Genomic DNA, 24,137 nt, shown 5'->3' with positions numbered 1-24,137 from the left:
GAACTCAGAGAACTCTTTTAAATATAATAGCTTTTAAAAGAACTATAGATTTGGGAATAAAACTTAAAATATTTCAAAAGTCATAAAATTATTTGAGTTAGTACCTACCAGATAGTGATAATTTGCTTTTTATTAGCAGTGTTGCAGTATTTTCAGACTAACTGTTACACTTACTGTTAATGACTCAATTCATTAGAAAAACAGATCACATCTATATGCAGCGCTCTAAAAATTAATATATAGCTTTCACTTTAGCAGAATTTTCTGGAATATTTTATACACTGTGATAAAATAGCTTTTCATATAATCAGTAAAGAAAATTAAACTTTTGCAGCCTTGTAGTGAGAGGCTGCAAAGGTGACATCCAGAGGTCTCTTCAGCCCTACTTTCCCTTTTCCCATGAGGTCTGCGAGTCTCTGGGGTTTTGTTTGTTTGTTTGTTTGTTTGGGTTGTTTTTTTTTGAGAGGATGTTCAGTGAAGCTGGTTTTTTGTGCACAATACTCTAGAAATGATGATGAAGGGTAGGCAAACACCATCTATCTTGGCACAGATTTACATACAGTTCAGTCCATTTTTCACAAAAGTTCATTTATTATATTTGCATGCAGGTTATTCCATAATCTCTCTATTTTCCTTCTCCTTTTTTTCCCCTCCTTTTTCCTTCTTGCTCATTTTCTTTTATTTATTTCTCTTTTCCCAGAATTAGGAATTCAATGTGACTCTTTCTATTAAGCGCTGACCCAGTTTTTCTTGAAATTGTATTATACTTACTGTTCTTTTCAGAAGTGCTTACCAACAAAACCCATTTGTTCTACAGCACTTGTAAATGAGCTCTCTGGTAAATCAGTAACCACACTTATTACTGATTGCTGCTACAAAATTTGGCTCTTTTACTTCTACTATATATTACTATTTCCTACCTAATTTAGGAGCTGACTTACCAGAGGGTAGTTTAAATCTTGGTAAGAGGTACATGGTAACCTCCTGCATTACTATAATGCAAAGCCTATCATTGTGAAATCTGGGGTGGCATCCAAAGGTGGCAGTGACCTTGGGAGTCCAACCCTGCCAGGCACAATGCAAATATAGGAAGAGGCATTCCAGGGCAGGTAACCACCCAGGTGAGGACAGTGGCAGGGAAGGAGCACAGTGAACCATGGGAGAAGGGGGAACAAGATTGTGCTGATAGACATTTAACAAAGCAACTGATCTGAATAAATTTCATGAGCTTTGTACTTTACCTACCACTTTAAAGGCTCTTCAACAAGCCTTGTTTTCTGCACCCCAAGGCTTTTGGGTTTAGCCTCTTAACAATACCAAGGTAAAGAAACCTTAGCTTCATTGTATTAATCCTATTCAACAGCATTTTATTTGTATGGTTCTTCTGTGCCCTAGGGCAACTCCCACTTTTCCAAATACTAGCAGTTCTAAAAAACACTCCAGCAAAACCTACCTCTCCTGTGGGTGTTAGGTCCTTCTATGAAAGACTCATCTACACACTATGGGACAGAAAGACTATCACTCTACTTTCTTGTTCTCACTACAGTCATTTTGAGACAAAGAGGAACAAAAAACCCAAACCAAACCGAAAAAAACCCAACCAAAACAAAAACAACACCCAACAAGAAAACAAAAAGAACAACAAAAAAGGATGGTGTGTTGTGCTGGAAAATGCAGTACACCAAAATGCTATCAGAAATAAACCCTTTTGCCTAATGAGAGCCAGAGTAATGAGATATTTTCAGTCAATACAGCTGGAAATAGCGAATGCAGATGGTTGATACAATAAAGTCTGTAGCAATTCCTTGAACCTTGCTGACTGCAAAGACCAAAAAACATATACAAAAGTGATTAATACCAATTGTTCTACACCAAAAAAATCACACCTGTGGTAATGGTGTTCTATGATGTATGTTTGCCTTGGTAAGGTTTGGGGAAGGCTATCAAACTGGATTAAGTGTGCAAAGGACACCTGGTTATTGTGGTTGCTGCAGCTCTCAGTGGACAGAAGCTGAGCTGAGCAAATAGCTGAGAAAACCACAGGCATCCAGGAGGAAAGACTGGGAAGGAGGAATGGTGCTACAGTGCAGCTCCACCAGCAGTGCTGCAGAGAGCTGGATTGGACCCTCAGAGAGCCAGGGTTGTGATACCCTGAAAAGGAATCCTTTGGGATGTCTGGATTAAGTCAATGGATGGAAAGGGAATATGCTGGGAGCAGTGTGGAGGGAGTGTGAAACAACTTTCAGTAGCTTTATGATGAAAAATATTATTGAGAGATTTGCAGGACTGGATCTGCTTAGTTGGACAAGAACAGTGAGGAGGGACTCCAACATCAAGCACTGGAAGACTTTTTATTACAGTAGAGAAAAACATAAAAAGGACAAATGGCTAGCAGTGAGAACCAGGCATATTTAAGCTAGAAATTAAATATAACTCTAAAAAAAATTAACATCAGAAAAAACTGTTAAATAAGGCTGGAGATTTTATCTAGATCTGTTTTCTTTTGGGGACATGTTTCATTTGAGAAGTGAGGATTTTTGTTGCACATGCATGTATTACAAGTAGCCCTTCTGAGATCCCTCGTGCTTTTCTTTCTACCACTAGATGGTAGTGTGTGTTGTTTAAAACCATGGAATGGCACTGCTCTAGCATGCACCTAGGCTTTACCCCATGTTTAATCGTTGTCACTTACGATGAAAGATACACTTACTCTGTTCCCAAAGATGAGCATGGGAGTGAAGGTCTATTTCTTCTTGGCCTACCAGCTGTGCCAGACAAAAGTGTACACTGCATTCCCTCCGTATGTAACAAAAAGAAAGGATGAATCTGTCATTAAACCTGAAAATTAAGGAGGTTCAGGTTTAATTTTTCTTCTAAGTCTAGGACTGAATTAATGCTGGGGGGTCGTGGTATGGTCTCAGCTGAGCTTTAGGCACTACTGTGGTACAGAATATAACTAATAGCTTAGTTTCACCCATAACTCTGACAGCTGAGTTACAATAATCAGGTTGGGGGTGGCTTACACTGTTAGGTCAGTAGTGGTTAGAGGAATATTTTTTTAATTCTGTTATAGTAAGATAGGAGGCTGCAACTACAGGAATTTGTTGTCAGCAGGCTTTGCTTCTTGACTTTTATTTCAGGTTTTGAAATATATTTAATGATAGATTACCATTCAGATTCCTCAGGTATGATTTCTGTAGGGAACTAGAGCTCTTGATGCAGAGAATACAGACAGATAACTTCTTATCAAACACGTGTCACCTCTACTGCCAGGAAGCAACCCTGAGATCAAAGAATAAGGTGAAAAATGGCACTAACTTGTCTGAAGGTTTTAATGCTAATTTAGCATTAATAAAACCCAGCTTGTTCATACGTGTAACTTCTCTTTCAAGATAACATTTTTCTGAATCTTTGTGAAAACTAGCCTGAGAACATAGACTTATGCCACTTAACACAACTCGTCAGGAAAATATCTTGTATCTAAGATGAGAGTTTATCTCTGAAAAAGGCTTAAATGGCTCAAAACAAAATTAGAGAGTCTGAAGAAGCTTCTAACAGGCGATATCTTCACGTGGTATTTTTCTCCTTCTTGTTGTGTCCTGCAAGATGTCATTAAAATTGACTGAGACCAGTAATCCATCAGTTCAAAGTCTTTGATCTGAAAAAAAAGTCAACAGTGATAATTTAAGATACGGTAATGCAGTACCTCAAGGAGCTGCCTCTGGTATAAACTTTACACATTGCAGATCAGCAGGTGGTAAAGCATTCTCAACTGTCAAAATTAGTTTTTCACCTAGTTTAGTATTTCATGTTAATGCATTTTGGAGGAAAAGATCTGTAAACATGTTTCACATTGGTATTTGAACACCATTGAAAATATTTGTATTGGAAGAGGTAACCCATTGTAGCTTGCATTGTCTACCATTGTAGTTCATGGTCTGGTTACAAAATTCTATCACATATATGGCACAGAAATGTTTTGCAAATGCATACTACCATGACTTTACTACAAAAATACAGTCAAAACAACATGATCTCAAAGCCAGACATTATGAAATGTAAATATTTATTTTCCATCTTTGGATGGAAAATCATAATATCACCTGATGACAAGATTACTGTGTGTGATGAAACGATGCTAAGTAAGCCCTGGGACTCAAAGCTACAATATAAATGCCAACCATCTCCTCGCCCGTGCCTGGGAGAAGTTGGTTGTCACTGGAAGTGAGAGCAGAACGAGCCCCTCATAGGCTTTCTCATTTTAAGATGCAGCTCCTGTATTTTGCCACGTATTCTCATTTTCTACAGGAACTCGAGTACATTTTGCTAGTAGCTGTTTTTGGTATTGAACAGGTCCAGGGTGGGAAAACAGGCTTTTGTCTGATGGCTCTTCCAACTTTTGAGACCTCATTCTTTCTTATGCAGCCCTGCAGGGGTAAAATGTTTGGCTTGCACTTCAGCACCTACTGCCCAGCATCCTCTCACTCCTTGCTGCCTTTTACCTATTCTGTGTTACCCATGTACTGGTATAGGATGCTTACAGCAGATGTGTGAACCTCACAACAACTTTATAAAAAGTCTGTGATCTCTGAAACGTACTTTTGGATCTTGGAGCATGTATGTATACACGTGAGAAAAGTGTTTCTTTAGGTTATTTAGGTTGAACTACCCAGCACATTAGGTAAACTTTATTTTTCTGAGTAGGAATGTCTGACACAAGCAGTTCCTCCAGTGTAGCCAGGCAAGATGTAGTTATCCTTTACGACCTTATTGACACAGGTAAAATACAGAGGTTGTAAGAAAGAGTCTCCTTCACATCTGAAGTGAGGAGGAAAGAACATGGATGAGGTTTTATGCACTATCTTTTACAAATTTCAAAGTCAAAATACCATTGGTCTTCACGCAGCAATGCTTTTGAAAACAGTACAAAGAAAGGGTTAAGATTAGCTTCCTATATTGGCAGCAAGAGATGTAACTGCCTAAACAATGCTGTGACTTTCTTTTTTTCTTGTAGGTTTCTCTTCTGTTGCCTGTTAAGTGAACTCTCTGCAGAACATTACGGGCTGGCTTGTCCTTAAGGCAAGTAAGATGTACACAACAGCGACTCGTGTTTGAGTCTGGCTTTTTCTATTCATCTGGTTGTTGCACAATGTCCCTCGCCCTCTAAACCAAGACGCGTCGTTCCTTGTCCCGCCCGTGCTGTGCAACTCCAACAGGCCTCGCCCGCTCACCTTGCCCCTTGGTCACTCCTATTATCCCTACCGCCCGCGGCTCACCCGGCGTGCGCCCAACCTCAGCCGCTAGCTCACCTCTGCCCCTAGCCCTCCCTGACCACCCTCCCAGCCGCTCCAGCCTCCCCGGGCTGTGCCTTTGGCCCCGGGGGTGCCCGCCCCACGCCGCACCGCTGCCCCTCACACCCCGCCAGCCGCTGCACTGCCCTCACTCAAGATGGCGGAAGCAGCGCCTTCAGTTCGTGCGGGCCACCTGTTGCTACGGAGGCGGCGGGCGGCGCCTTCCTATTGGCTGACACGGCGCCCGGCGCGCGGAGGGGGCAGCGCAGGAAGGCGGTGGCGGTTTAACCGTCGCGGGGGTTACGGGACCCGAGAGGGCGGGGCGGGGGTTGCAAGTTCTGTGTGTGCCAACGGGACCGGCCCGGCCCGGCCCAGCCCCGCCCCGGGGGCTCCGCTCGCCCCCGGCTATGGAGTGCGGCGGTAGCAGCAGCGGGAGGGGCTCGGCGGGGCAGGAGGAGCTGCCGCTCCGGCAGCCGATGCCGCTCAGGGACGAGGAGGAGGAGGAGGAAAAGGAGGAGGAGGCGCAAGCGCTGCTGCCGCCGCCACCCGAGGCCGAGGAGGACTGGAGTGCCGTTGACGGCGAGATGGAGGCGGTGGCGCTGCGGGACCTGCCCACCGCTACCATCGCCTGCAATCTGGACCCGCGCGTCTTCCAGGACGGTCCGTGCCGGGTGAGCGCAGCGGGCAGGCCCGCCCCACGCCGGGTGGAACGCGAGCAGGGCCGCGGGCCGGCTCCCTCTGCCGGCGAGGAGCCGCTGCCGCCGCCCGGCTTTGCCGGCTCTCGGCTACCGGGGCCGCTGACACCGCCGCCTCAAGCTGCTCGTGTGGGGAGCGGCGGCCTGAGGCGGGGGCGGACGCTGAGGGCCGGCGGGGGTGGGGGGTGAGAGGCGGGCGGCGTCCCCCCTCCGCTCGGGTCTCGGCGGGCGTCTGGGTCTCCGCAGCCCTTAGGCTGTGGGGGGCGAGTCTGCGGCTCTGCCACCTTTCCGCTGCCCTGACATAAAATGAAGCAGGTGTGAAGAGGCGTGGGGAGTCCGCCTCGGCGGGCGCGGGGTGTAAGTTCTTCTCCCAGGTCCCTCTCCTCAGGTCTGATCCGGAGGCTCCTTTGATCTGAACTCGCAGTTCAGGGCGTAGGGGTGCATAAACCAGAAGGGGGGGAAAGGGGAGAACAAAAAAACGCCAGCAAACCCCAACCAACCATCATGCCCTCAACCACTCCGCTGACAGCGTTACCGTTATGATTTAGAGAGGAACAGCAGTTCAGCTGGGCGTTTGGCGAGGCAGAAGGCAGCATCTGGAGAACTGGGAGGGTGGTAGGGAGGTAATTTATAGGCAAGGGGACCGAGAAAGTGCCTGCCTACAGGCAAGGCGGTTTGTCAGGTAGCTACAGATCTGTAGCGCTTGGCTGAGTTGAGGACCACTGTATTTTTAAAACTAACCAATATTATCAAGCATTGTTCAAGAGCAGAGGAAGGTAGCAGCAGCTGTCAGAGGAATACTATGAACTGTATAAACTGCAGCTCTAGGTGTAATATATAAATATTTCCGAATGCTTCTCATTATATTTGTGGCCTACTTGATGAGGGAATTTAAATCGATCTTTTTTTTTTTTTTTTTAATCTTTCTTATACTTGTCTCAGCCAGAATTAAAGAATGAGTGAAGCTAACTTTTCTCTTTGTTTTTATAGTTGGCTTTGCTATCAAGCTCTTACTCTCTAGTGAGTTTGATATTGAATGAGGTGTTTAAACAAACTGAAAAGAAATGAACTTGAAAAAATAGGCAAAAATGGTACTGGTTTAAAATTCTATTAAAATAATTGGCTGTCGCTTTGTGGAAAAAAATTTAGAGTTGTTATAGTACAATAGCTCAGCCCTGCTAACAGTTATACTGCTTTGAAAGTGTGCTGGAAATTGGAATACCATGTAGCAGTATCTCCTGTTACTTTCTACAGTTATATAACTTCAAATGGAAGTATACTTTTGTAGCATTTCTGGTAACCGCAGATGTGGTGGGAATTTTGCCTTTACTGGGATTTACCCTAAATTCATTCCAACTGTTTTTAGGAAAATGCCCATAAATAGTTCTGTATACTGTCATCAGGTGTATGTAGCGTGTATGTGTTTTTGATGGTGACATAGATGCATAATCCCACACAAGGTACCTCAACACCTGAACAATTTTTTGTCCATTTTTATTCCAGAGATTCTGCCTTCAGACACTTAATTTAGAGTGACTCAAAGTGCTATGTGTCCTTAAAAGTACAATAAAAAGTTGTTTTAACTACTTACATTTTTCTTGCTGAGAGCTGCAGTGGGAAAGGATGCAGATTATATAAAAAAATAAATTATTTTGAGGTTAATAATATTGACATAAACTATCTGATCTTAACCATGGATTACAGCATGGAATTGCTGCAGCATAGCTGTTCCTTTAAAAATTTAAATTCCTGAGGCAAAGAATGAAAGAATTATCTTGAATAAATATATTTATCCAAGCAGGAAGAAAAATCTTTCTCAAAGTTTTATAAATAATGCAAAATAAAAAAGGAAAAAACCAAAACTAAACAGCATCTTGGTACCTGCTATTTTGTAAATGTGGTAGGTGTACAAAGACTTTTAATAAATTGAAGAAATAGTTCAGGTTTTGGCTATCTGAATCTCTGCTGTTGAAATACGTAATTTAGCTTTGGTTAATATGATTATAGAGATGGCAAGAGCTAAATTTTCAAAGATGAAAATGTATCACTGCTGTGTAGAAAACCAGTAGATTCATGGAATGGATAAATTTTTAATGTGTTCTGTTTTCCAGATGTCAGGCAGTTGCAAAGAGAGAAGAGGTGGGGTGAGGCACTAAGGCTGGGTCTTAGTTTGAATTGCGAAGGGTGGCTTCATCATACTGCTGTTGGATGGCATGAAAAGAATAAGGTTATATTATTAATGAGGAGGAGAATATAGAGCCCTTCATGAATGAATCCATCCAGTTTTACATTAGCTTTTGCTGATTCTGGTATCCAAGAAAAGATATTTTGGTCTAGAGTGACAACTTGGCATCTAGAAATAGATATCTAGAAAGATAACTCTAAAGGATTGCGCTTTGTTAAGGAGTTAATTTTAAGAAAAATAATTTGGTTTACTCTAGAATATGTATATATAAATCAAATTTGCTCTTATCAGTGTAGCAAACATTTGTAACTTTGCTTCTGTGATTATAAAGGAATTAGTAAAGGTATTGTAAAATATCACCAGACATAGAAGTTTTTAAAAGTTGTGTGACTTTTGGTGTGTGCAGTGTGCTTTCTTTTATTTTGTGAACTTCTTACTTTTTCCAGTGTATGTAACACTCATACCTTGACTATGTATTTAGTGTTTTGTTGTTTTTTTTTTTCTTTTCAGTAGGCCTCTTAGTAATCCTGGATTGCCCTATTTGAGGAGGGTTGATCCAATCACAGGTGAGATAGGACAGCTAGACGATGACTGACAGCATCTGTTTCTACTTTGCCCTCCCCTTCCCAAACAGTGATTTGCACTTGAAATCCTTACTCTATGTTCTTGTGCTTCCTCTCTTGAATATGTTTTTAATTGAGGTGTTCATGTTACAGTTGAGAAATCTGAAGTTCTATTAGGTTTGCCATCAATCTCTTAAAAAATAAACCATCCTTTCAAGTCGGGTAATAGTTCTGGTAAATGACTGTTCTCTGATTTGTTCTTGTAAGAATCTGACTTGCTTAAATACTTCATAGCTAGTTTTTTGATGTTGGTTCCAAAATCTTTCAGAGAACACTGAAATACCTTCTCTCAAGTTTTTCTAAAGCACAGTTGGAGGAATACCTATAGATTCTGCATCCTCTTGTTTTCGCTGAAGTGTACAAGAAAGTGTACAAGCTTAAATGAAAACCCTTTATCTGATCCTTAGGTTGGCTAATTACCTTGGAGAAATGCTTTTTTGATTTCCATAAGTGTCTTCCACCCTTAGCCCCGAGCTTTTTGGTAGTTGCAGTGTTGACTCAAGGTTTGAGGAACTGTAATTCTTAGGGAAAAGCAGTATTTCTTTTTGGAACATGCAGATGAGTTTGATCTACTGTAACTGTGTTCCTAAGAACTCGTTTTAAGAAAAAAAAAAAAAAGGTGTCAGTAGCTAATTATCAGAGCTAACAATTGTGCTTTTCCATATTTCCATCCTCCTCAAATGATACCCGATTTTTAAGAGCCTTTTTATGTCAGTAGAGGACACTCTGGGGTTTTTAATAGAAATTCTGCTGTCAAATGGCAAGCCCAGTAGGTAATAGGCTTGCTTGTGTTTTGTAATCCTGGAGGGATGTGGCATACTTCACTGATGACTTTCAAGTTCTGAGTACAGCCACAGGGGGGCTAAAGAACTTCATTTATGCCCTGGTAGTCTGTCGCTAAGTAGGTTACTTAGGTCTATTCTAACTGTTGGGTTTCCATTTCAGCTTAATTGTAGACAAGTTTTACTCGTTTAATTTGTGAAGAATAAAAGGGAAACATAAAGAATATCTAGAAATAATTCGAGTTTGGAGCTACTGAGGAAAGAATTGCTTTTTGGGGCTAAGAGAACAAAGATGCAGCTACCTTTCCCTGTAATGCATTGAGTTCCTTAAACTACTTCATAATACCCATAATTGTCATAATCCTCTAAATCTTATAAGTTGTGACCAACTAGTGATTGTACCAAAAGGTTCTTGGTAATTAACAGAAACTTATATTCATAAAGATAGCTCCTGAAAATGGGCTTTTATATCATAACGATATTTTTTTCTCTGGAGCTTGCTAGGGAAAATTCCACAAAGCTGAATTTTTCAAGAAACTTAGCTTGATTGCTCTTAAGTGTGCTAGCAGTAGGAGTGAGCCTGTCTCCTACAGTAATCTGTCCTAACATGACCCCCAGTGACAGGCAAAAATAAACTGGCTGTGAAACAGCGTCAGTGGTTATTTATTAAAAAAAAATATGTAGTCATGTTTGAAGATAAGGCCTAACTAGGGTCAGAAATCTCTGCAGTGCTATAACCAAGAAAAAAATCAGTCATGGCAGGTGTATCACAATCTTGTTAATGATTATCATAGCTTTAAAATTCTATTCTTCCTTTACCTTTATGTAGTTTCAGTATGGAAAAACTTGTCTGTGGATTATCTGAAAATAAAACCATTGTTAAATGAGTCATGCTTTTAGAAATATTTAATTAATTTACAGCCTAACTGGAATAATCATGAGATGCTGCATGTACTTTGTGTTTTCAAAAATACTTAGAGAATTACTTCTAATTTACAGGAAGTTTATCAAATTTCTCAGGAGTGTTTACAAAACTTTCTTTACTGAATAGGACTTGGGTTTTCTGGTAATCTCTTCCTGTCTCAGTCACATGCCTCATTAATCCATTTACTTAAAGTTTGATAATCCTCTTAGATCACATTTAAAAAACATTTTTAAAGTAAATTTCAAGAAGGTGAGTGTTTCTACATGTTTATATTTTTGTGACCAGGCTTCTGGTTTTGGTAAGATGTTCCCCTGGTTGGAACATAAAAGTTATTTAATGGCATCTGTACTTTTATGTGCTTAAATTTTAAAGATTTTCATTCTTTCTCTTTCTCATATATTTTTTGTCAATGTTTGTAGTTCTTTCTGTACTATTGCTTTCCAGAGAAACACAAAGTTAAGTTTGGTGCTTGGATAGTTTCCTAATAACCTGTTTTTACACCGAGCACTAAAGTGACTAAGGAAAAGTTAGGAAAAAAAAAATAAATCTTTCATTATGAAAGTTTTGGCAACTTCTGGAATTTTTTAGCTACTTTATTTTCAGATTATGCAGAATTATTCTTTGGCTATTAACAGGTTAAGGCAGACTTTTGAATGCCTTAAGTCTGGAAGCCATGTAAATGTAATGCTATGGCTGATGTAATAGTCTTTGACATTACAGTAGAGCGTAATACCATGCTAATGCAGTTTTATGGCTCCTGGGATGCATTCAGGCTGCCAAATGCACAGGAAGAATTTGTTCTTATCTCTGCATCTGAGGCCAAACATGAACTCCTGAGCTGCTGGAGTGCCTAACCTCCTTAGTTTCTGAGGGTTTGCAGAAAAAAAAGTCTTTTTTTTTCTAAAAATATGTCATCCTTCTTGAATAATTTGAAGGCTTCCAACACTTCACATTATATATGTGTTCTCTGTTGAAATCTTGTCAATAGTTACAAAGAGGTGAAATATCACAAAGGAGTGAAGTTACAGTATTCATCACTCAAGACAAAAGCTATACACTTTATAGACTTGTAATACAGATTTGCATGCTTATAGTTTGGTTGGTCACAGTGCTTTCCTGTTTTTATTGTGTCCTTTCTCTTACGCCTTAATAAGAAAATGAAATGGAAATATGAATACTCTTCTACATGTTATGAAGTATTAAAGTTTTATTCAGTCTTAGTGAGTGTTTATTTCAAGGGCGATGTCTGTAGTCTTCTCGCTCAAGTAGCTTTTTTGGCCTATGAGCCTGGAGTATGTTTTCTGGTTGTGCTGAGAGGTGATTTGGGTAAATTTCAAATAATTTAATAACATTCAAATCAGAAATGTTACTTGAACAAGTTTTGAGATGAATACTCTTTTCAGTTGGAGTAGAAATATTTGAAAGGATTGCACAGTGTTAACTTTTTTTTGGTCAAGCAGTGCTTTACTGCTTTTTTCATATACTTGAACTCTCAGGCACTGAACAGTGATTTAGGTGGCTTCCTTTAACTGTTCTCCACGTATTAGTTATACTTCTTTTGAATGTACAGATAATACAATGAAACTGTAATTGAAAGGCTGATTTCACAAGAGGAGGGATAATTATTTTCATTTCTATAGCTTTTGTTCTGCTGAAAGCATCTTAACTAGTGCATCTTAACTAGCTGAAGCCTTGATAAAATAAGATGATGTCAGAGAACCCTCATGCTGTGGCTTGGAATATGTTGGTGTTGTAAAGAGGAGGTATTTGAGAGCAGGTTCAAGTTTATGTCACACTTGGACCCTCTGTAGGTCTCCTAAGTCAACGAAGCAAAGACAGTCGAAAGTAGAAAGCTCAATTCTCCAGCAGCTTGTTACTGAAACTGCTTATTTAGTTGGGCAAGTTTTAATAAATAACATTTATGTACTTACATTTGTAATTAATATTGGTCATTAATAATGAATATGTTTTAATTTCATAACTGAGTGTCAGAAGAACTGAGAACAGAAAATGAGGAAAATAATTTTTAAATGGCTACGCAAAGTTTATGGTAGTGTACATTAAACAGAAATTACATTGTAGTTTGGGTTTTGTTCTTCTACCTGGGAAAGCCTACTTTTGGCTTTTTTCCCCCTTTAAGACTTGATACATATGTTTATAGAAGTATCTGAGGGATAGACCTGACTGAGACTCCTGTAACTAAGGTAAGAACTACACTTCTGTGTGTCACAAGAGGGTTTTAGACACTTCTGATCTACAGGCAACTTGGAATGACTTTATAATTAGTTACAGTGTTTTTTCCATTTAGATTGCCAGAACCTGCCCCTACCCCACAAGAGAAAATGTTTTTTGAAATCTGAAGAGATTATTCATGCACTATATTGTAACCTGGCATTTATGAAGGATTTTCAGACTTCTGTTTCTTTTTTTTCTTAAACAAAACAAAAGAAACGGAACAAAATAAAAAACACAACAACAAAATATACCAAAGCACTCAACAAAACCCCCCAACCACACTAAAATCAATAAAAACAAAGCAAAACATCCTCCCCCCCAAAAAAAGACCCAACCCCAAAGTCTAAATCTTAAAGGTTTGTCATTTCTACAAGAGATTTGAGGTGCTGGAGTGAGCCACTGTATGGAATGTTTCTACTTTCTACCCAGAATATGAGAATATGCTGGAAATGCATTAGTAAAGCTGAAATACTTACTGTGTTCAGTGAATCTTAGACTGAGGACTAAAATACAGTTTTTAAAAATTGTCTGTGTAATGCATAAGTAAGCTGTGAAAGTCATGGTCCTAGAATGTTTGGGAGACCAGTAGCCTAATATTTAAAAAAGGGCTGGGACTGATTCATGAGTGATATCCAGTGAACACAGTTATTAAGGAATCCTCAGAGTCTGTGATGTGCTATTGATAAGGTTGGATGTGAGAAGAGTAGTTTATACATGCCTGGCTTTGTACCTTTTGTCTCTTCCTCCAAGCATTTGTTATTGTCAGAGATAATCAGAGTGCCTTTCTTCTTTTCATTAACTGTATGTGTCTATATTATTGCTCCTGCTCATAAAAGCAGAGTGATCAGTACTCATAATATTAATAACAATGGATTTGATAAATTAAGATGTAACCTCACTGTCCAAGGTAAACTTTACTTTTCATTTTAGAGATTTACACATAACTGTGAGCCAGCGTATCTCTGTTATACCAGTGGTTTTAGAAGTTGTAAATGTGACCAAACTGCCCTATTGTAAAAGTGGAGTGAGTTGAACATACTGTGATTAGTTTGATTAGTTTTTTCTGTCTATATTCAGCCTGGCTAAAGAATGTTCATGATGGGATAAGCTCGAGTCATTTGGCAGACAACTGGCGAGAAGAAATAGGGTGCTTTTGGCACTGCTTTCCTGAAAGTTACATTGTAGTTGCCCTGTTGGAAAGCTTCAAAGAGCTTTCTTGATGCATATGTAAAAACTGTTGTGAAATCCTAATGATGTGATAGATGTGTCTCCAGTCTTTTAGCTGTAAATATGCTGGGTTCCATGTTGGCTTTGCGTGGAGATTATGGTGAGATGAGGATTGATATGTATGTGTGTTTGTATCAGTCTTGGGAAATAAAAGAAAAATCTTGATATCCTTTAAAAAGAAAGTCAGACTTTGTCTTTTAGATACTGTATAGGCAAATAAAACAGAATCAGGATATTGCTTTTCATGGATGGAATACCGTTCTAGAAGCTTCTATTTTTGCCTTCAAAATAAGGGACTACCTGGGTGAAACGACCTCTTAAAATTCAGGATGCTTTCCAAATAAAAACTGGCTGAAAGGCATCAAGAATTGTTTCCTTTCTTTCCCCTGGAGGTACTGTTTCCTTTCTCTGTAGAGATAGGAACTGAGCTGGTAAGCTGCCAGAAGACGTAAGCTGTATTGTTGTAATAAATTGATTTTTTTTCCTCTTTCCCTTTCTTTGTAGGTGAAGAAGCCATTCATAATCCATATGCTTAAATAACTCACATCTGTGAGTTTCTGGTGAAAATATGATAAAAGGAGAGTGTAACCCAAAAAATGTAGATATTATATGTTATGAAATATGTTAAGGACAACTCCCATCTCTGGTATTTCTGTCTAGAATTATTTTGATAATTATTCAGAGCTACTGGCTTTGCTAGGAAGCTGCAGCACTGGTATATTCATTACTAGAGAAAGCTGAGACTACTCTTAATCCTGCTTTTTGTCTGAAAGTGGTAATATGTATGTTGCAGACTTACAGTTCAGCAAGAAAGATGAAATTAAATATGTCCAAAAGAAATGATAAGAACTAAAATTTATATTCTTGCAGCTTGTGATATTAAAGAAGAGCTTTTTCTTAAGTCAAGCAGGAGATACACACTTGTGAAATATTGCAGAGAAAACTTCTGTGTGTGGCTTGTGTAAGCAAGAAGGAGTAAATGGGGACTCTGGAGTGGTATTTGTTCAACTTCTGAGGAATGTGGACACTTCTTTACAGAACTGATTTTTTAAAAAATCAACTTCCAGTAATTAGACTACTTGGCACTTCAGCCATATCGCATCAAGCTGATAGCAAAGATCAGTTGGCTAATGGAAACACTGATTAAGGGCTTGAATTTTCCTGGGGCTCCAGGGTGATAGTGAAACAGCTGCTGTTGCAGGCAGTGGAAAGTATGAATAACTTGCCTGGGGTTGTATAACCAAAAGAATAAGCGGATCAGAGACTAGGTTAAATCATTGTGCCTTCTATTAAAAACACTGTTAGCCCATGTGTTCACGCCTCATTACAGCGTATAATTTAAGAACACTAAAAAGACCCCACCTATAGGTAAAGCCTTCGCACCAGGAGTCAGATATCTTTCTCCCAAGAAAGAACAGATTTTTAAAGTTTTTTTTCTTTGGTATATGCTAAGTAAACTTTAAAAGCAGTTTTAGTAACATAACCCATAGCAGATTAAGTGTAGTAATTCTTCACAGGAGAGGGTTTAAGGAGAGATTGTTCCTTAATTAACTACTTGAAATGCAGCTAAGTCTCTTGTTTCTTCCTTAGCAAGCTGCCAAAATAAAACTCTGTTCTTGTCAGTATCAGACTGCAATGATGAAGTTTTCCTCTCCTCTGCTGAAAAAAAGTGAAAACCAAAGATTTCTATCAAAGAGCAGGGGAAAGCAGAGGATAGGATAGAACGATATGCAGAATTGTATTGAAGCATAAATTCTGAAACTAAAACCTGTTGTCATGAAAATTCAGGAAGTTACAATGGTTTCAGGAGTTCTTTTCTAATAACTCAGATCCTTTTTCCCCTTCAATCAAAACAGCTGTTTTTGCAATATAGACAAAATAATGAAAGCTCTACTTTTATGTACCTCAAAAACTTTAAATGCCAGCTGTTTTTGTTACCACTACCATTCCAACAGCAAAATTGTTCTGAGGCATCTCTGATTAGGTCAGATGGTCATGTCTGTTTCGCTGTTTTGGTTTGGGTTTGTTTTTGGGTTTTTTGGTTATTTGTGGGGGTTTTTTTGTTTTGGTTTGGTTTGGTTTGCTTTTTTTGTTTTGTTTTTTTTTTTAATGTCCAGGTACTGCCACAAGCAGTTGAAGTAATTCAGCCCTTGTGCTACTATTGTGTCACTGCTGCAATGAAAAGGTCAGTTTCATAGGAAACTTGATAAATTTTGCAGACAGTTAGGCTATTTAACTGTTAAAAAGCTTTCAGTATATTTTCAATTACAGGTTATATGATTTATCCTACACTCTAGTATGTCACTAACACATATCTGAAAAAAATTAGTGTCTTAGTTATTAACCTTACCAAAAATGCATGTAATTTAGGATAAAATCCAGACTCTCCTGTGGCTCCTTTTAGTATCTTTATTACTATATCTTAAATGCTTTTGATATTTCTAGGTGCACAGACTATGTTCTTGGAAGTACAACTGCTAGTTGCAATTATATTCTTCTGCTACCCACTCAGAACATTCCTTGAAAATACTTTGAAACTATCTTCCTTTCTTCCTGCCATGACTCCAGTGGAAAATTTAATTCTTCAAAGTTTACCAAAATAGCAGCCACTAAACAACTATCATGGTTCAGTAAAGACTCATGTTTTAGAGTATATTTTTTTCTTCTTAGTTTTTTCCTTAGTCACAGAGAATGTATTAGAAGAATGGTCAGATGATGAACACTAACTTTTACTTGCCCATGGTAATATCCTTTCATACTGAAATTAAAATGGTGTTGTCATGATATAAAGAGCTAGTCATTAAAAAAAGCCCTAGAACACATACTGTTTTCATTTAGTTTAGTCCTTGTCTTCCTCCTAAATTTGCATTCCCTCAAGTAGTAGTTTCATATAGTTGGATTCTTAAATACTTAATTGCAGAAGTGTTTTTTATTAAATTTCATCATGAACCTATCATAACTGGAAAAAACACCATAACAATTTAGAAATATGTTTTGGGGACATCTCCTGTTCTGCTTTTCAGAAATGACAGCTGAAGATCAATAGAAAAAAACCCACTAAAATACACATTCATGCTGCAATTATGAAACACCAACAAAAAATAACTCACAAAAAACAGCAGCTATGGTAATATCTAGATCTAGTTTCACCAGTTAACCATCTTTCTCATATAAAGAGTGAATTGGGTTTTATAGGTAAAATTTGGTACAGATATGGAGGCTGAATTCTAAGTACAAGCTATATTAAATGCACCAGAATGGTAGCTGACTATATGCATCAGAGCATATGTGAATGAGCAGAAATGCCCCAAGCTCCCACTTTCCTTTTAGAAAAGAAGCAGCAAGACTGAAAGTGAGAGGAGGTTACTCATGTCTGTGAGGAGGGAAGTGTTGATGAGTTGGGCAACATCAGTCTTGGCCGAGGCCATTCCTTCTGAGCATGTGCCCTGCACCCTGGTGCTGTTACACCAGGGCAAGGACTTTTAGAGGGCTTTTGAAGGCTCTGAAGTGGGGCAAGTAGATAATAACGCTTCAGCTAAATATCAGATTCAGGTTGTGAGTTACTTCCAATAGCCCAGTTCACACTTTCCAAGAAATGCACCTTAGAATTATTATCAGATTTTGCAGCATTCCTGGCTTTGGGTTATATTTGTGCACAAGTTTGTCCAATGTTGTCAAATTGTCATCACCCTCTGGTGTGAATGAACTGAGTCTGTGTGAGAGCATTGCCCCTTTGTCTGAAGTTGGTTCCTTCCCTTCTGAAAATGCCAAGCATTCTCATAAAGCTGGTGAGAATTCTGAGGTCTGTGCTTGTTCAATGGAAACAAAATTTAAATTGCCAGCTTCTGTCTTGGAAACCTCTGTAGAGCTTCCTTCATGATACTGTAAGTGGCAGTAAATTTTAATTTGCTTGCTGAAAATGATACCTGTGACATTATGTACTATAATAAACCTCTGGCCCCATAGTTGGTGCAGTCCTTAAGGGGTGTTTGAAACCTCAAAGATTCACAAGATGTTTGCTAGTTAAAGTGAATTAACCAGTATAAAATTATGTGCAGCTGCCTAATTCATATTCTTATTCAGTGCTGCCACTCCCTTTTTTCCCCCTCCATAATGCACAGAAGTATGGTGCTACAGGATACCACACTGATATTGAAGTTTTTATCTCCGACTGTGTTCTGAATTATCTTTTTATTTGACTGACTTTCTTTAAATTTAGAATATTTTAGTATATTGCAGTAGATTTCTGTAGAAGTCAGTGCAGGAATTAAATAAAAATACAGAACAAGCAAGCCCCATTGTAGTTTGTAATATAGAGGTGATAAGGACTGGTCTTGTATGACATATCTGTGACTTGAATTGATGCTATTTAGGGAGTCCTTTGGTCTGGGAAACAGAGGATGGCACTGGTGTCTGGTTTTTGAGTGGTGTTTCTCTCCCACAGTTAATCAGCCATTAAAGTTACTTGTAGTAGATCCATTCTTTTAAATGCCGTGGTGAGTAATGAAACAGAAGGTATGTGATGCTTTAAAAAAATAAAGACTAATTTCACTTCTATGTAAATTTAAAAATTGTAGATAATAGAAGAACCAGATGGAATTAGAAGAATTAACTTCTGGTCACTTAGTGGTTGATTGCAAATTGGAAAGTACAAGTTACTTAAATTCATGGATCTGTGCTGTCTTTGCTTCTGTGTCTCCCTTTCCTAGAACAAACTTGGTTTTAATTCCCACAGCTAAATGCTTGGACCTATAGTTTAATCTTAATTAGTAGGAGAGCAGTTGCCCCATCATCCTATCCTTAACAATTGCCCAAGTATAAGCTTTAAGTATCAGGCAAAGGATCCTGCAAAAGCCAAGTAACAGAGGAAGAAAAACCAACTGCATCACTGCAGGGTGTCAAAACTGCAGAGCAATACAGCCATTCCTTTTGGGCCCCTGCACACCGGGGCAGCTCTCTAGCAGAAAAACCTGCTTCGTGTGGCACTGAGGACAACCTGGCACAACACTGGTAATAGTCATGCTGACCAGTAGTGTTAGCTTGGAAGGTCAGCTTTCTTCTTTCTGAACAGTTGGATGTATCTAATTGGAGTAAAGGTTGGGAAGATTGAAATGTTACCCGTGTGACAGACCATGAGGGTTTGGGGGAAATAGTAGTTGGATCTGTAAAGCTAAAAACAAAGAATGACTGTCAGCAATTGAGTCATGAGGCATCTTACCGTGTTGACCCAGCCAGACTGACTTAAATCTTTAAGTGCATAATGTTATTTTTTAGTAGGTTGGCTTTGGGACACCAAAATTTGCTACTGGACAGATACAGTTGTATTTATTTTAGAGTATATTGGTGCCTCATCAATAACAGGCTGAAAAGGAATTATTGTAATTGCTTCATCCAACAGTTGCTTTTAATTACAGTTGAAATGGTGTGCAGTAAGTAATGTAAGAATTGTAAGAATTGTTCCTAGTTTAGCAGTGTGAGGTGGAATTTAGCAGTGTGAGGTGGTTTATTTGTTTTTTGTTTTTTTTTTCTTCTTCCCTGAAGGGAAGAACATAGCCTGGAAAATTTTGTTATTGCAAGCTTATTTGCCTGTAATGTAACTGGTAGTTTCTGAGCCTTAAAACAGGCAGCTGAGTCTTTGTGGTAGTTGACGATGTAGCTTCGCTTGTAAATTCACCAGACTGATTTCTTAAAGGAACTGCTGGTAAGATGATTTTTTTTTTCCGACTTGTTTAATCTTACAGATTTGTGCATTATTGTTTAATTTCTCTTCCCTTCCTTTGCCACCTCTTTCTCCTCCTGCTTATTTTAAGTATCCCTTTTTTGCTGACTACTCCAGTTAGTACTTTGCATTGCATATTGTCTTATTTGAAGACTAATTCTTTTACATTTAAATCTGCAAAAGCCTTGTTGTAAAATTTCTGTTGCATAATATGGAACTGGAAATGCTTGTTGTAAGCTCTTTTTTGCTCTGCTTGGCAGGTTTGAGATGTCAGCTAAAATTTTCTGGGTTGGCTTTAGAAACAATCGAGGTAGTACTTTCCTTAGAGCCTGACAGAATGAAGTGGCTTTGAGAAGTGTTCAGTCTTTGGTGGTTAAGAATACAGTGTTGATGAAACTTGGACTACTAAAAGTGTTAATTGTGTATGGACTACTAAAAGTGTTAGTTGTGTGCAAACTGTATTTATGAAGGACACCAGAGCACATTAGTGTTTTCCCCGTAGTCAAACTTAAGAAATACAGCAATTTATCTCCAAGCTTTTAACAGAAGTAGTTCAATCAAAACCTGATTCATCTGGAAAATATTATAAGGTGTAACTGTTCACATGGGAAAAATGTCTTTATTTCTGTATTTATTTAAAGGCTAAGTATACAATAGTAGTCTTTCATTTGACTAGGACGTTATTGTTGCAGTAATTTAATGCAGTTCCTTGGAAATACCTTGGAGAGTGGCATTAATAGCAAACAGCCTAAGAATAGCTCAGGGCAGCGCCCTGGAGGGAGCTGTCTGCCTTTCTTCCTTGGCTGTAGGAAAGGCTTCGTGGTTGTATTTTCCAAAACAGGGTTTGAGGGACAACAAGTAGAAGAAAACAAGACATTTGAAAGCACTAAGGAAACCTGAGAACTAACATCCATGTTTAATATCATGCTGAAATTTCTTTGTTATTTAACTTTCTTGGGGCAATAGGAACAATTTTTTAACACTGACAACCTATTTTGATAGCACTAGTTATATATGTCATAACTATGTTTCTGAAATTTGTAAAAATGAATAGAGCATAGTGTAAACAATACAATTTCAAATGGGGGCTTAGTGGAAGTCCATCAGAGCTTGCCTGAAGCAAGAACTGTAAAGCTCTTATCAAAACGAAATTTGGAAGTCACATTGAAGCCATGAGAAATGTGAGCACTGCTTTGGCAGACTGTCTGGGAAGGGAAAAATTGGATTGAGTAATGTATTGAGCAGGAAAGAATATGTGGTAAGAGAAATCAACCTTTTACCCTTTGAATTGCACAGAGGCAGCAACACAGGTATAAATAAAAATGTAACCATGTTACATGTAGTTTCACAGCTTATTTGCATACTAAACAAAATAAGGTTCCCTTAAATTTCTAAATGAAAACAGGAGATGAGGGTCCTGGGAACTACTTAGGAGACTTGCTTGTTAAAGTAGTACCCTCCTGACTCAGAACTTTGATCGAGTACTGAAGTCAGCCTCACCAGTCTGTGCTGTGTTGAACTGAACACCAGAAAGGATTTTAGCAACCAGTCAGGCAAGTAGTTTTAGAGAATTTGTAATTATTTCACAGTCTTTCTATGTAAACAAACTCTGTAGTGTTGTGACTCCCAAGAAAAGAACAAACTGTTATTAAAAGATGTGAGTATTCAGAGATGCTATTTCTAGGTTTCCTTAAAGAAAAAAAAAAAAAGAAAGTAAATCCTGTTTCCTAGGGCATCAAAGGCTCAAGCTCTAGTAGACAGGAATATGTAAGAAATGAAAAGTGAAAAATTACGTACGTTTTGGGTTTTTAAAATATTTTTTTAAATTAGCATTCAGCTTTATTTTCAACATTTTAAAACAAAATCAGATTAAACACCCACCCTTCTGTCCCCCAGCCTACCCTCTTTCCCAGTTTCTGAAGATTTGTGTCTCAGAGGATATGGCAGATGTTTCCTGAGAGATGGTCCTCCTAAAAGGCCAAACAAATTTATCACCATGTGCAACATATTTTTACTTAAATCTTGAATTGAGTCAGTATATATAATTACCACCCTTCTATAAAGGAACAAGAATAATTGTCTGTGAAACTCCAGTCCTGTTTATGAGTACATCTATAGATTTGGGATTTGAATGTATATACTCGAGTGTTTTCCCACATAGACACTATTAAAGGATAAGATGTCCTGCTGTTGAAACACAGTGTGACCCTTTCCTTGTCAATGGAAAGGGCATTAGAGCTGCTGACAGCTCTGCTCTGAAGCTTCTTTTTGCAGGAGCTGTTTGTCTTTTCACTGGAGCTTAACAGCCTCTACCTTACGAGGTTGCCACAAAGTCAAATTGTTGGAGCCTGTACTCATAGTCTTACCTTCAGGCATAATAAACAGGTAACTAATTATTTATTGATAGTTTCAGGGACTGTGTTGTGTCATTTTGGTGGCAATGTCCAAATAGCAATAAATCCCTTCATAGAGGAACTTACAGATAAGGACTTGATTCTTCTTTCCTTGAGGAAAGTGGCAAAGTTGTGGCATGGACTCACTGAAAACAGAATCCAAGTGTTAAATAGTGATATCAGGACACGCAAGAGAGTATAAAGTGGGCTACTAAAAGGATGCACTAAGTATAGTTATGTGTCAAAGTAGAACTGTGTGTAAGTCTGGAGTAACCTGCGTAGGAAAAGAAGTGTGTGCATATTTGCCATGATGGTATTTATGCTGTCTATGGGAGTGCTTGAATTAGCAAAACCCCTGTTTGATAGAACTAAGTCACTAAAACTTGCTCTATGCTTTTTAAGAGAGAGTCTCAAAGATTCACAGTTAGAAACTAGACAATGAAGATCTATTATTTACATGCTCTGCAGACTTTGTGAAATATTTTCCAGGAAAGCTGAGTGCACCTATGAATCACTTATGGAAAGCTCTGTGGAATGAATTAGTCAAAGAAATGTTTGTGACCACCTTTTGCCTTCTGTTCTCAGGAAATAGTTCAGCTTTCCATGATTTTATACAAATCATGTGTCATAAATAAGAAAAGCTATAGTTAGTCTATCAAGCAATTACAGTTGCTGCTCTTTGACTTTCTCATCTTTCTAAAAATGTTTTAATAATTTAAAAAATATTATTTGGAAAAAATCATTATATTTAATATCAGACAAAAGATGGGGGTATCTAGGGGGAAATCTTCAAATTTGTAAGATGTTCAGAGAATTTCTTTACTGTCTTCCCTAGTTTTTCCTCTTCTACTTGTGTTTTCCTGCTGGCATAATTAAAAAGAGGTGAGGGGGATGTTTTCACTCTCTGTTCTGAAACTGTTACTTGTTTTTTCTCCTTTGAGTGTCAGGGGCTTATTTTCAGGGTAACTGCAAAGCAAAGTCTAAGACTGCACAATGTAAACAGCTTAACTATGCAAGTGAAGGCTTCTGTATTGGTACTCCACAAGTTACATGTTTGATAATGTGTACACTGCAGTACCGACTGCAGTTTAGAGGACTACTAGAAAGGGTATCCTCATATGCAGTATGAGGCCAAGTAATATACAGGCCAAGTAATTCTTTGCTAGATAATGAATTTTTTTTTCATGGTATCTGTTAAGACAAGTTTATGCATGCAAATGCATAAGTGTGCAAACATTAATGCTTTTTGCACTAGCAAGTGTGCTAAAGATTATGGCATGACAAGACTAAAGAGTATCTGAGAGGTGCTAGGAAAAAAGTGCATAGGGTGAGGGAGTACAAGCTTCAATCTATCTTGGAGCAAATCCTGTATTAGTTGTTGTGACACGGGCAGTTGGTCTAAAAGCCTAGAAGAGTCCTTGGTGTTTGGAAGGGAGTTGCTTGGACTTGCAGACACCCTTTCCTAGGTGTGAAGCTGTGAGTATTGAATGACTGTCAAGTCTCACTTTTTTGCTGCTTCCTCTTCCTTGACAGGAGCTGGTTCTGCCAAAGGTGACTGCATCAGTATTCTAGGGGGGTGCATAGGAAGTCAGGTTGTATTTTGATTTTATTTTTGTTTGGGTTTGTTGGGGGGGAGGCTGTGGGCGACAGTTTGTGCATGGATATATTCTTGGATTATTATTAGTTAGGTCTGTGCTCACTTTTCCTAGTCAGCTGTACTGAACTGTCCTGCTAACTTACTGGGCTATTTTTGAAAGAGGGTAATGTGAAGGAATGGAGCTTAGGCAACTTGAACTATGAGGTTTTTTGGAAAGTGGATGGTTGCTTCATTTCCAGTTAAATAAATCTGAAGAAATTTAACAACAAGAAAGGACTTCTAAAAGTTAATTCTTAGGCACACAAGATGCTATTGTGCTGAACACTGTTCTCCCCTGTTCTATATACAGAATCAAGCTTGAACCTATCCATCCATTTGTGTTCTTTTTTTCTTCTCAATTTTTGTCCATTGTACTGTGCCCTAGATAACCACTCCTAATTCTTTCTGTCATTTCTGGCCTTTGTG

General features: G+C 38.6%; 1 protein-coding gene across 1 annotated transcript in view; it reads left to right on the top strand.

The window, feature by feature from the left end:
• Window positions 1-5,608: 5,608 nt before the first annotated feature.
• The window catches only part of RCAN1 (regulator of calcineurin 1), a 39,917-nt gene continuing 21,388 nt past the window's right edge, over window positions 5,609-24,137 (top strand). The window contains exon 1 of the mRNA XM_030445553.1: window positions 5,609-5,962. Coding sequence (XP_030301413.1) covers window positions 5,699-5,962 — 264 coding nt within the window. The 5' untranslated portion in view covers window positions 5,609-5,698. The remainder of the gene's footprint in view (window positions 5,963-24,137) is intronic.

The sequence above is a fragment of the Calypte anna genome, chromosome 1 (assembly GCF_003957555.1).
Source record: "Calypte anna isolate BGI_N300 chromosome 1, bCalAnn1_v1.p, whole genome shotgun sequence".
Classification (NCBI taxonomy): Eukaryota; Metazoa; Chordata; class Aves; order Apodiformes; family Trochilidae; genus Calypte; species Calypte anna.
The sequence above is the reverse complement of the archived record's forward strand: the minus strand, read 5'-3'. Positions and strand labels throughout refer to the sequence as shown.